We start from the raw sequence: 12,856 nt of genomic DNA, 5'->3' as shown, positions 1-12,856 counted from the left end.
CAGGTGTGGCAGAAGTATTCAGATCCTTTACTAAAGTAAAAGTACTAGTACCACAGTGTAAAAATACTAAAGTTAAAGTCCTGCATTCAAAAGTTACCTAAATAAAAAGGACAAAAGTATCCAAACTGTTGTCGTGCCGACAACCAACACAATGATTGATCGACTGATTGATGCTGCTAATACTTCTACTTATACTGTAGCCTACAACAGTACTTGAGTACATGTACTCAGTACTACTTTTTTTTTTTTTTTTTAAAGATGAGGCCTTTGTTTGTGTAGGACAGCTGAAGACATAGGGTGGGGTGGGGGGGGGGGGATGAGGAACGACTGGCAGCAAAGGAGGTCGAACCTGCGGCCCGTGCGTCGAGGCGTAAACCTCTAGAAATTGTGCGCTCTAGCCAGGTGACTACCCAGGCGCGCGCCTCACAGGTAATCACCCCCCGCACCCACATGGTGCGCTGACGTCATGGGGAGGTGCAGTCAGAGTCGCGAGGGAAAACCTGTAGGTTACTGAATGGGGAGAGAAAGGAAAAGAGGGGAGAAAAGAAGCGAACAAGGTAAGTTAGTCGGACTACAGACTGGATTTACACCCCCTAGACAAACCTATTACCCCGCGTGCTTGGTTACATGTCGATTAGGAGTCGTTTGGAGTTTGAAACGTTAACTTTTAATGTCGGAAAGTCAGTAAACGTCACGTTGTGTTTAAAGCTTAATGGGCACATCGAGCGAAGTCTACCGCTGTCGCAACGAAACTTGTAGAAAACCCTCAACGAGAGCAACAATTACTGAAAGCTACATTCTGTATTGTATTTATAAAACAACGTTAAACAGGATATGACTTAACAATCACATGTTAAGTGTCAAAGTGTTAAACTGACTCCGCCGACCGAGCCCTCTGGCCGCGTGCCAGCTGCAGGTTTGTTGTCTCGTTATGAGGCCTCCATGACTGGACACACTGTGTTGACGTCATATGTAATACTTTGGACTGAATATATATATATATATATATATATATATATATATATATATATATATATTATATAGGTTCATGTATTGTAGGAGCTGGCATATTTATAGACTCTTATTTTATTAAAACAACCGTTTCCTCATAACAGGAGTAGGTTGTCTAACTCAACCTGGTGATGTATTAGCACACACACATACACACACACACACAGTCATCCTCAACGTAGTGGCGTAGGCAGAGATAGTATTATGGGCGGGCCAGTGCATAAGTGAGTGTGTCATTTTCAAAAAGAAGCAGCAAAAAAGCACAAACTGGAAAAAAAACTACCTTCCAACATATACTGCTTTACAACGGCTACAGCAGTACTGTCTACAACAAAGCTCAGTCTAAAAAGTTTCTACACAATGATATAGACCAAAACCTGTCAATTTGAACCTATTCAGCAACATTGGCTCGGCACAGGACTGTTATAAAAGTCTGTCTGTCATTAAACCCGAAAATACAAATTAAAATCATGAATGTCGGTATGAAACTAAACAAACACAAAGTGTTGGTCTGTAGATTGTCGTGTAAGTTATGTTGTTTGCTGCTAGCAGCCTGACGTCTGACGCCAAATCTTAGACTGGATCAAGTCCACGGCAGTGACAGGATCAAAGAAAACTAGAAACTACGTCACTCACAGATATGTTATCTTCTTATTTAATGTGGGCAACACACAAACACGTTTAAGCTAGAAACTCCTCCTAGAGACTCCTTAAACCTGCTTCCTATCTGATCTCCTGCAGGGGGAGACTCCTTAAACCTGCTTCCTATCTGATCTCCTGCAGGGGAGACTCCTTAAACCTGCTTCCTATCTGATCTCCTGCAGGGGGAGACTCCTTAAACCTGCTTCCTATCTGATCTCCTGCAGGGGAGACTCTTAAACTGCTTTCTATCTAAGTCCTGCATAGGGAGACTCCTTAAACCTGCTTTCTATCTGAAGTTCCTGCAGGGGAGACTCCTTAAACCTGCTTCCTATCTGAAGTCCCTGCGGGGGAGCCTCCTTAAACCTGCTTTCTATCTGAATCCTGCAGGGAGACCCTAACCTGCTTCCTATCTGATCTCCTGCGAGGAGACTCTTAAACCTGCTCCTATCTGATCTCCTGCAGGGGGAGACTCCTTAAACCTGCTTTCTATCTGATCTCCTGCAGGGGAACCCTTAAACCTGCTTTCTATCTGATCTCCTGCGGGGGAGACTCCTTAACCCTGCTTTCTATCTGATTCCTGCAGGGGAGACTCCTTAACCTGCTTTCTATCTGATCCCTGCAGGGGGACTCCTTAAACCTGCTTTCTATCTGATCTCCTGCAGGGGGAGACTCCTTAAACCTGCTTTCTATCTGATCTCCTGCAGGGGGAGACTCCTTAAACCTGCTTCCTATCTGATTCTCTGCGGGGCACTCCTTAAACCTGCTTTCTATCTGATCTCCTGCAGGGGGACTCCTTAAACCTGCTTTCTATCTGATCTCCTGCAGGGGGCGACACGTGCGGTTGCAAAAGGAGGTCGGTTTCTGTAGAAATCAATGAGAAAGTGACCCACTTCTCCCTTGATTTAATACCTCAGTCAACATCTTCATATACATTTATGGTCACAATCTCTAGTTTTAAGTCTTCTGCAACAAAGAATGATGTTCATATTTTTGAAATAAGGTCTAGATGACTTTAAAATCGGCGATAAAGCTAGGGGGTGTTTCAGGGCGTGGCTATGATGTGATTGCCAGTGAAAGTGTAATGTAACGTAGAGAGTATACGGGCTCCTCCCTATCGTCCAGTGTTCGAATTATACCGTGAGTTATACAGCTATTTTTTTTTATTTTTTATAGATGACGTCATGCCATCATTTGTATATTTATTTTATATTTGTATATTTACGTCATTACGCAATAATTTGCATAAAGCTTAGTGGTTGTGTCAGCGAGGTAGATGGTAAGAAATATAAGTCTTTAGCCAAATAATCACAATTATATTTATTACTTAGGCAGCCTATATTTGAAGTAAAAACAAAACAATTCTACTAAGGGAGGGTGAAAGATCGAGGAAGATCTCTCAAAGATGGCTGTCTAGCCTTTGTAATGTCCCCCATCTTCACATCTCAGACCTTTTTTGTATCTTTGTGTCTTTACAGGCGATTCCTCGGCACTCTGTGTGTTCACACCAGGTTTGCATTCAGAACCGCAGGCCAATGTAAGTCGTGTTGAGTGACTGCGTGTGAAAGAGGTATACAAACACAGTTCATTATATTTTTTACTTCTCGGGATCATTTAAGGAAATGGGCTTTCAAGGGCTGAGCGGTCGTCAAGAATGTATTTTTGTGCTGTCTGACTGCAAACAATATTGGTGAGTTGAGCATTCCTGGAACAACCACAGGGGATTTTTGTGCTCCCGACTTGATCGCAGCACAAAAATGCATTCTTGACTCAGCTTGCATGGAGGATGCTGGGGTAACATCTTCACCCATGAGGGCTTTTCTCTGGTGAGCTCAGGTACCGGGGGTTAGCGGGTCGGAGCGGGTAGTAAACAGACTTTGCATGAGTTGTCTTCTTGAATGTCTAATTTTAATTTCTCATCAATCTGGGACTTCTGTTGTTTTCTGGCTTCTTCCTTTTTATAGTTCCTCTTTCTTTGCCTACTGAGTTCTGTTTATGATTTGAATTGATGATAAAATGATGAGAACTTAAATGATTAATTCATTAATTGATGAAAAACTGGCAACAATTCTGATTATCATGTCAATATTAGACGTTTTTTTCTAGCAAGTTCCTGCTTGTCATTTGTGAGGATTTGATGCTTTTCTTTTTGACATGATAGTTTGAGTTTTTGGGTGGGGGTGGGGGGACTTTCAAGGATGTCACCTTACAAAGTGAGACGTTAAAAATGTGTTCTGGTTATTCATATGGTCCATTACACAGTGAAAATATCTTTAATGATATCTTTTAAATTCCTGTTTTTGTCCGAACTCAATTTAATAAAACTGAGAAAAGCGACAAATCCTCATATGTTAATAAGCTGGAAACGGCAAATATTTGGCCTTTCTGCTAATGAGTCAATTATCCAAATAATTTAAAAAATGTTTTTACTTGCAGCTCAAATGTAAATGTGTGTGTGTGTGTGTGGTGCTCTCTCTCTCTCTCTCTCTCTCGCTCTCTCAGGGACCATCACCATCCAAATGTCCAATGGAGGAGGCTTTTACGGACGCACTGAGCGTGTCCGCCAGTCGCCGTACTACGACCAGGTACCGCCAGGCTCCTTACCCCGGGGAGACGCCAGCGATCTGCAGACGCTGAGTGAGCAGAGAGCGCCTCACCTCGCCCGGAGCGCCGACCCGCTCCCTCCTCCGCCTCTGCCGGACCAGCCTCCCGTGGGGCCCGAGTCTTATCCCAGCGGCAGCGAAGACAACCTAGACCCGGACCGCGACCCCGCCCTCGACATCAAACCGGTCCACCGCTTTATCCCCGACTCCTGGAAGAACTTATTCAGAGGAAGTAACCACAGCAGTAAAAAGGCGTGGTCTATGCCTGGCTCCTCATCTAACAACAACAACAACAGCAGCGGCGCCACCAGTGAGGGGGTTCGCTGCTCTCCTCCACATTCCCCCTCCGTTCCTGGATCATACCGGGACCCGTATGGCGGCTCAGGCGGCAGCCACAACTCGCGCAAGGAGCTTCTGGACGCCCATGAGTCTGTGTCAGGGCAAACCTACCGCACAGCTCTGACCTACACCGAGCGGGTGGAGGAGTATCACATGCGCTACGACTACATGAAGTCCTGGGCTGGACTGCTGAGGATTCTGGGATGCGTGGAGCTCCTGCTGGGAGCAGCTGTGTTCGCCTGCGTCTGTGCTTACATCCACAAAGACAACGAGTGGTTCAACATGTTCGGATACTCGTCTCCTGGAGGAGGGTACGGAGGAGGGTACGGCGGGTACGGAGGTTACGGTGATGTGACGGGGGGATCCTACTACTCAGGGCCCAAGACCCCGTTTGTGTTGGTTGTGGCGGGGCTGGCCTGGTTGGTGACTGTGATCATGTTAGTGCTGGGGATGACCATGTACTACCGCACCATTCTGCTGGACTCCTCCTGGTGGCCTCTGACTGAGTTCACCATAAACCTGGCGCTGGCCGTGCTGTACATGGGAGCAGGTAGGCAACGCAGCGGCACACACAACACATTACAGCGCTTTCCACAGGTCGAGTTTCACTTCATTTATTAATTTATTTGACAGGGACAGTGTACATTATTTAAAATTGCTGCAAATGCACCAGCATTTGCCAAAAGGCCATTTTTCATCCGTTGTCCCTGGACAGATCATAACATTTTTACCTAAAAAAACAACAACAACATTAAGAAGATTTACAGTGAACATTACAAATATAAAAAGCAGTAAAACAGATATAACTCTTCAAATCCTGTTGATGAATACAGTGTACAAGTTTGCTATAATACAGACATTAGGGTAAAAAAAAATTATATTATATAATTACATTGACACAGCAGAGACACAAGTGGCAGCATGATTGGGTTGAGGGAAGATACTTGTGCTAAGCACCAGAATCGCCTAAATCAAATCGTAAGATGGTCAAATAAACTGATTGGTGAGTCCCAGCTGCAACCCACATCCCTGTATGCTAAACTACTACAGCGGATAGCTATGGCCGTCTTAGAAGACAGCCTACACCCTTTGAATAGGACATTCCAGTATGTCCCCTCTGGATGGAGGCTAATAGTCGCTGGTTGGTTTGTTTTGTTTTGTCCCAGCAGCAATCACTCTGTTAAACAAACCGTAGAATTACTTGCACACAACGCACAAGCACGTTGATCATGTTCTAGCTGTAGAATTTCTGCATATAACTGCACAAGTCAATGTGGTTGGTTACTGTCTTTATAAATGTTTTACTGTCTGTTTTATATGTTTTAATGTTTTGTGTGTTGCATGTTTCTGGTGGTCTCCTCTGAAAGAAAATGGAGTGCATTTTAAAGTTAAATGCATCAATCTGGTGCAATTTGAGATTAATTTAATCATAAACACATTGTTTGTGTCAGAGATGCACAATATATCACTATATAAATATACATATATAAATATATCACCTGGCGCAATAAACACAGAGAGAGGTTTTGACACATCGCGAAAGACACTCAGAGATTTTGTTTTGTTGAAAGAAAATATCAATAGAAAGCTGCAATTTAAAGATTAACTGTAGTTCATTTTTTTAGTGGTGCCTTTTCTATTCAATTCAGGAATATTTCCCTTTGGTTTGTTTGATATTCAACGAGCAATTTGTTTTGCATTTTAACAGAATCCTGAAAGCAGCAGAAATTCAGAACTGAGTACACTTTAATATCTGTTCATTTATCGCAAGTATTATTGTTATTGGGAAAGTCAACGTTATTGCATATTTACATATTGTGCAGCCCTAGTTTGTATAGATATGGATGGTGAGGACATGACAAACAAGTCACTTCAGCAAAGCATGGTAAAGGAGACGGAGTTTCAATCACAAATGGTCAAAACACATAATGGACTATTGTACTGTAATGCTGGATACCACTGGAGAAAAGTATGAGTATTATTTTTTTAACCTACCTCTTGTATTGCACGTTATCTTTTGGTTTACCAGGCATTGCCTATGTCCGAGACACAACCCGCGGAGGCCTCTGCTCCTACCCGGTCTTCAACAACGGCATCAACGGGGCGTTCTGCAGAACAGAGGCAGGCCAGACTGCTGCCATCATCTTCCTGTTTGTCACTCTGCTGTTGTATCTGATCGGAGCCCTGGTGAGTCTCAAGCTGTGGAGACATGAAGCTGCTCGCAGGTACCGGGAGAAGCACGGCCTCGAGGTGAGATCACAGACGTGTTTGATTCAAGGGTTGAGTCCTGGGATTCTTCAAAATCACTTGGGGATTCTTCTTAAACTTTAAGGGTTATTCCAACCCTATCTATCACTCCGATGGCTAAAAAAACAGGCTACAGACATGTTGACACACACACACACACACACACACACACACACACACACACACACACACACAATGCAACAGCAAACCATGCATTTGCACACAGGCTTACAGCTGTGGAGGAATGAGTAGGTGGTGTCTGTGAGTCCTATCGGTGTGCCGCAGGGCAAACAGGTGCACACACAGCATAGTTTAACTATACGGTACTAGTTTTTGAGCCTATATTTACACTACTAGAACGCTGCTGCTCGGGTCCTCACTAAGACCAAGAGACTGGATCACATCACTCCAGTTCTGAAGTCTTTACACTGGCTTCCTGTGCCTCAAAGAATTGATTTCAAAGTACTTTTTGCTAGTTTAAAAATCCCTTAACGGTTTAGGGCCAAAATACATTTCTGATCTGCTACTTTTAACTGTTTATTCACATGTTTTATCTGTTTTTATTTTTTTTAACTGATTTTGCGTAAAGCACTTTGAATTGCCCTGTTGCTGAAATGTGCTATACTAATAAAGCTGCCTTGCCTTGCCTACTACATTTTGCTTTAAAAATGAATATGTTTTGCTACGTTCACGCCTTGCATTCACACTACTACGGCCCCTAAAACGGAGACATTTGGAAACACTGCTGCCCCCGTTTTGGTTTGAAACTCCGGGGTTGCTTTTTGACGCATTTTCATTTTTAGATAACTACCTATTTGAGCGGTATCGTTTTTCTTCCCAATCGTATCAGTTATGTAACCTACACAACCTTATCTGTCCTCCTATCACTAACGTCACCCATCGTGGACATGCTCTTACATCCCAGCACCTTCTTTATGCCACGTTACATTTTTTTGAAACGCCAGTTTTCTTTACATCATTGGTGATGCGAAGCATTTTAGTAAAGCCACTGTGTAGCGTAGCGCCGTCAGAAGAGTGTGACTAACTCTGCAACATTTTTTAAACGTCTTTGTAGCGTTGCCTGGACACAAACCAGTGAGAGACATTGAAAAGGAGTTCCACAATATTGCAGGTGAAACCGTTTGAAATCACAGATTATGAATTATAATTCTGTTAATGATGGTGCTACAGCCTCAGAATGGGATTAGTAGGCCTGGGACTTGTTCGCCCTAAGGATTGCACCTGAATGAAATAATAGCTTATAGGTTCAATCCTATTTCACTAGTAAAATTAGGCTATACTCATGATTACATATTATGTTAATACACTATATAGAAATTTACGCATTGACTCCAGCAGAAGTTTTCTCCCACGCAAATTCTCTTTTGCAGCAGCCGCTGTGTTGCTTTTTTAACCAAATACATGTTCACACTCGCAGTATGTGTGCATGAGTATTTCCGCCAAACCGTTTGTTTGTTGCCATGGTGAATCCAAGTATCATGGCTCCATTCATGCTGCCTTTGTATGGTGGTGGTGCATTCACATGAACCTACTCTTGAGTTGATTGAACCAACTCAAATCAGATGTTCAGACATCGGGGTTAGACTCTGAGTTTGTTTAAAACGGGCTCCTGATCTCGGGCTTTGGAAAACACAGATCAACATTTTTCACCATTTTCTGGCATTTTAAAGACCAACCATCTTACGTTAGACTGATGACTGAGTGAAAATGAAAATAATTGTTAGTGGCAGCCCTATTATCAATCCTCTCATCTAACTCTCTGCAAGAAAGCAAAGAAGAACTTTTCCCAAAATGTCAGACTATTCTCTTCATGAAGTCTGATCATCACTATTACCTGCATGTTAACTTGGTTATATTTTTTTGTGTGTTTTGTTTACACAGATGCGTCCCTCTGACGTGCGAGTGGCACAATCCTTGGTAAGCATCCTGTAACGCCGCGTAATTTAAAAATCATAATACAGACAAACGCATCTACGTCGGGGTTGATGAAAGCATGAAAGCTAACACTCTTTTTATTTTATTTGGTAGCTCAATCAGCACAGTTCATTTGGTTTTCCTGTTGCTGTGTCCATGCAGATAGTTCCAGTTTCGGCCTCTGCAGCCAGAGGTCCTGAACAGATCCACGAGTCCTCGGTCGCTCCCATCCAGGCTGCTCCGAAACCAGTCCCACCACACATTCTGCAGGGAGCCATACCATCAGGACACATCCCAAAACCTGTTATTGTGCCTGACTACATCAGGTAAGTGCTAAAAAATCAAGTAGAACTTCGTTTGTCCCCAAAGAGGCAATTGTTTTGGCAGCAGTGACTACAGTAATCACAAACTATCAATGGAAATACAACATATAATAAAAAATAGTTAAAAAAACATCATTTAAAAAGCCATGTTTACCAAGCGCGGTCCAGTATGAGTTAAGCAGCGAGATGGCTGAGGTTATGAAGGAGTGTTTATATCTATTATTTATAGATTTATATCTGTTGGTTTTAACTAGTGGGTATATGAAGAGGGAACCAGAAGATAGGGGCTGTAACTCCAGGTGCAGGGTGGGGGGGATGTCCAACAGAATGGATTCTTAACTTTCTGTTGATCACCCATGATACTGCTACAGACCTTTGTCACCTTTTGTAAAGATTGTTTTTTTACAGGATACTGTATAGTGAAATAGAAACAATAAACTGTAGGGATGCAACTAGTGATTATATGTATCAACGATTAATACAGCAGTTGTTTCCTCAGTAAATTGCTTGTCCTTTAAATTGCAGCGATCTCGACTGAGTTGTCCCGTCCGCACCACAGTTTGATTGGTTGATTGACCGCGGTCACACCAGCTGAAATGATCTAAACTGAACTAAGTTTGTTTACTCTCATGATGTTACTGACGTGTTCTTCTCTTCCTCCATCGTGCAGCAAGTACCCAACGATCCGGTCAGACGAGGAGCGGGACCAGTACCGAGCCGTCTTCAACGACCAGTACTCCGAGTACAAAGAAATCCACTCGGAGGTGCAGGCTACCCTCAAGAAGTTCGATGAGATGGACGCCATGATACGCAGTCTGCCCCAGCACCCCACCAGCCAGATGGTGATTGGTTGCACACATCTCCTGTGCTTCTCTAAATGATCAAATGTTTCTTTGTGTGCATCTGTTGTTTCTGAAGTCAGGCTTTGACTATCTAGTTTGGAGTATTTTGTCTCAGATATACTGTATACATGCTATTTATGAGGCTAACTCCCACAGATTTTATATCATTTAACTCATTGTAAGCAGATTGAAAAGCGTATTTATTTAACAGGCAGGGACGGTTTTACAAAAGTTATAGTCCCCTTGCATTATGGGACTTGTAGGCTCTATTTTTGCAGCTTGACACACACTCAGGACTTTAATTTTCATCAAAATCAAGGCTGAGATACAGTTTTCTTTTTTGTGTTTTACAATTGCAGAAGTACTCTGTTAATATCTGAATATGCAGTACTCCTTACGTGTATTTACAAATAATAAAATGTTTCACATTGTGCAGACAGTTTCCAACAAACTGCGCTGCCCAGAAAGGATCTTTTTTAGATTTGGAAAACATTTTGATGCTCGCAGTTTAGGTGTAGTCCATTTTAAACGCTGTCTTTGCGAACACGTTTATTTATTTTATTATAAATGCCCATACCGATAGATCGGGGAATGCCTAATTTCGGCGGATGATATCGGCCCGCTGAGATATCGGTCGGGCTGTAGTTCCGACCAGTGTTTGGTTTCATGTGAGCGCTGAGGAATCATTTTGGTCAGAGACTGGTTGTGTCTGGAATATTGCACCCAGTCTTTTTGTGGTTAAAATGTGCCTCATTTCCCTATCTTGTAACTTCCTCTGTTTACACTTCCTGTTCCCGCTGGACTTCCCCTCCGCCCTCACATTCCTTCTCTGCTCCATGCAGAAGCACCTGATTTGCATTGTACCTGATTTTAATAATTGTTGAAGCATTTTCCTGCATTTCACTCTTTAATGGATTGACCTGAGTTTAACACGGTGTCTCTCTCTCTCTCTCTCTCTCTCTCTGTCTCTCTTTCTGTCTCTCTCTCTCTCTCTGTCTCTCTTTCTGTCTCTCTCTCTCTCTCTCTCCTGTCTCTCTTTTCTGTCCTCTCTCTCTTCTCATCTCTCTCTGTCTCTCCTCTCTCTCTCTCTCTGTCTCTCTTTCTGTCTCTCCTCTCTCTCTGTCCTCTTCTTTCTGTCTCTTCTCTCTCTCTGTCTCTCCTCTTTCTGTCTCTCTCCCTCTCTGTCTCTCTTTCTGTCTCCTCTCTCTGTCTCCTCTTCTCTTCCTCTTGTCTCTCTCTCTCTTTTCTCTCTCTCTCTGTCTCTCTCTCTCTCTCTCTCTGTCTCTCGCTGCAGGAGGTTGATCGCATTAACAGAATCCTTCAGGACTACCAGAGGAAGAAAAATGTGAGCCTATTGTCTGGTTGATGTGTTGTATACGCCGTCTGCAGCAGTGGCTTTTTTTTGTTTCTCTTTGACACGGATTCTAAATATATCTATCTAGATCTAAATGTATTAATGTAAAAGTCAGATTACATGGTTTTCTTTTTTGTCAACAAATCCCATGAAAAGACCAAAACTAACAACATGTAAGTCCGTCCCTCGATACTTTATGTCTGTTGCTCTCAGTTCCAAGCCCATTGGTTCCTACTAAGGATGCACATTTTTAAAAACACAAATATACAGTGTCATTAGTACTGGTAATTTCCTAAAACAGCTGGTTGCTGCAGTAGGAGGAAATAATTTTAGTTGTGTGTGTGTGTGTGTGTGTGTGTGTGTGGGTGTGGGTGAACATGTCACTGAGTGCAGCAGTGTGGCTCACTGACGTGTTTTTAACAACAACGGAGCTTTGTGGCACAGAGAAAGAACGTATATCAGGGTTTGATACACACAATACTTGTTAGTTGATACATTATCTGTTGTTTTGGGACTTTTTATGGGAAAATTAGAAAAACTGAGAAAATCGGACAAACAGTTAAAGTTTTCAACGGTGATTCAGACTGAAAATCTGCAGAACTTAGCGGCCTGTTTTTCCTCTTTGGGTGGAGATGTGTTAACAGATGTGTTCACAATGTGTCCGCAGATTCTGTGTAGCTCTGAATATCACAAGCGTTATCTCTTAGGTTTAATAGTAGTCATTATTTTTCATCCATCAAACCAGGACCCGACCATCCTCGAGAAGAAGGAGCGCTGCGAGTACCTGAAGAGCAAACTGTCGCACATCAAAAAGAAGATCCAAGAATACGATAAAGTGATGGAGTGGAACGACGGATTCGGCTAAAGCTCTGAGGCGTCTCTGCGCTGCTCCACCACTGATCTCTAATGCAGAACTGTTTCTGACAGCTGAGCACTACTGGAGGTGGAAACAACATTTTAACTGGAGAGTAAACAGGATGTTTCTGGAGCCGTACAGCGGTTGTTGTCCAGTAGCAGTTTTGTATGTATGTTTACTAAAGGCCACACACGTAGAACTAAAGGGGAAGGCTTTTATACTTAAAGGAATAATCTGACATTTTGTGAAATCCGCTCCAAGATTTAATGGGTGCTTCCTTGGCCCATGCTACCTTCTAGGGCTGGGTGTTGCCAGTGACGTCCCAAATAGTTTAGACTCAGATTCACAGGGTCCCACTTCGGTTAGGGAACTTTCACGTACAATACAAACTTAGTCTGGATATAAAAGAGATTCTCAGAAAACATATGCCAGAAATTATACAAGAAAGAAGCAACCCTTTAAATGCTTTTTATAATGCACCCGTTTAATGAATACATTAAGAATTTACCACAAAAAAGTTAGTTTAAAGTCCTTTTTACTTTACAGGACATATATGATAGTCATACTATAGCAGTCGTCAACACAACATGGTGCAACTGTCAATTACAGTTAGTAGAGTGGTCATGTTTAAGAACAACTGTACAACTATACCATTGAAAACAATCAAAAGAGCTCTCTCTCTCTCTCTCTCTCTCTCTCTCTCTCTC

The 12,856-nt window shown here is 42.7% G+C and overlaps 1 protein-coding gene across 3 annotated transcripts in view; it reads left to right on the top strand.

Moving 5' to 3' along the window:
* Positions 1–369: 369 nt before the first annotated feature.
* Positions 370–12,856, top strand: part of marveld2a (MARVEL domain containing 2a) — a 14,316-nt gene continuing 1,829 nt past the window's right edge. Inside the window, exons 1-9 of one of the 3 annotated variants that reach the window (XM_032539170.1) lie at positions 370–557; positions 3,129–3,187; positions 4,153–5,142; positions 6,622–6,842; positions 8,742–8,777; positions 8,937–9,100; positions 9,768–9,939; positions 11,234–11,284; positions 12,039–12,856. The exon at positions 12,039–12,856 is cut by the window's right edge and continues 1,829 nt beyond it. In XM_032539170.1, the coding sequence (XP_032395061.1) occupies positions 4,170–5,142; positions 6,622–6,842; positions 8,742–8,777; positions 8,937–9,100; positions 9,768–9,939; positions 11,234–11,284; positions 12,039–12,158 (1,737 nt within the window). In that variant the 5' untranslated portion in view covers positions 370–557; positions 3,129–3,187; positions 4,153–4,169 and the 3' untranslated portion in view covers positions 12,159–12,856. Of the gene's footprint in view, positions 558–3,128; positions 3,341–4,152; positions 5,143–6,621; positions 6,843–8,741; positions 8,778–8,936; positions 9,101–9,767; positions 9,940–11,233; positions 11,285–12,038 lie in introns of all 3 variants that reach the window. The other 2 variants (XM_032539167.1, XM_032539169.1) reach the window with 2 other exon arrangements.

The sequence above is a fragment of the Etheostoma spectabile genome, chromosome 16 (genome assembly GCF_008692095.1).
Source record: "Etheostoma spectabile isolate EspeVRDwgs_2016 chromosome 16, UIUC_Espe_1.0, whole genome shotgun sequence".
NCBI lineage: Eukaryota > Metazoa > Chordata > Actinopteri > Perciformes > Percidae > Etheostoma > Etheostoma spectabile.
The sequence above is the reverse complement of the archived record's forward strand: the minus strand, read 5'-3'. Positions and strand labels throughout refer to the sequence as shown.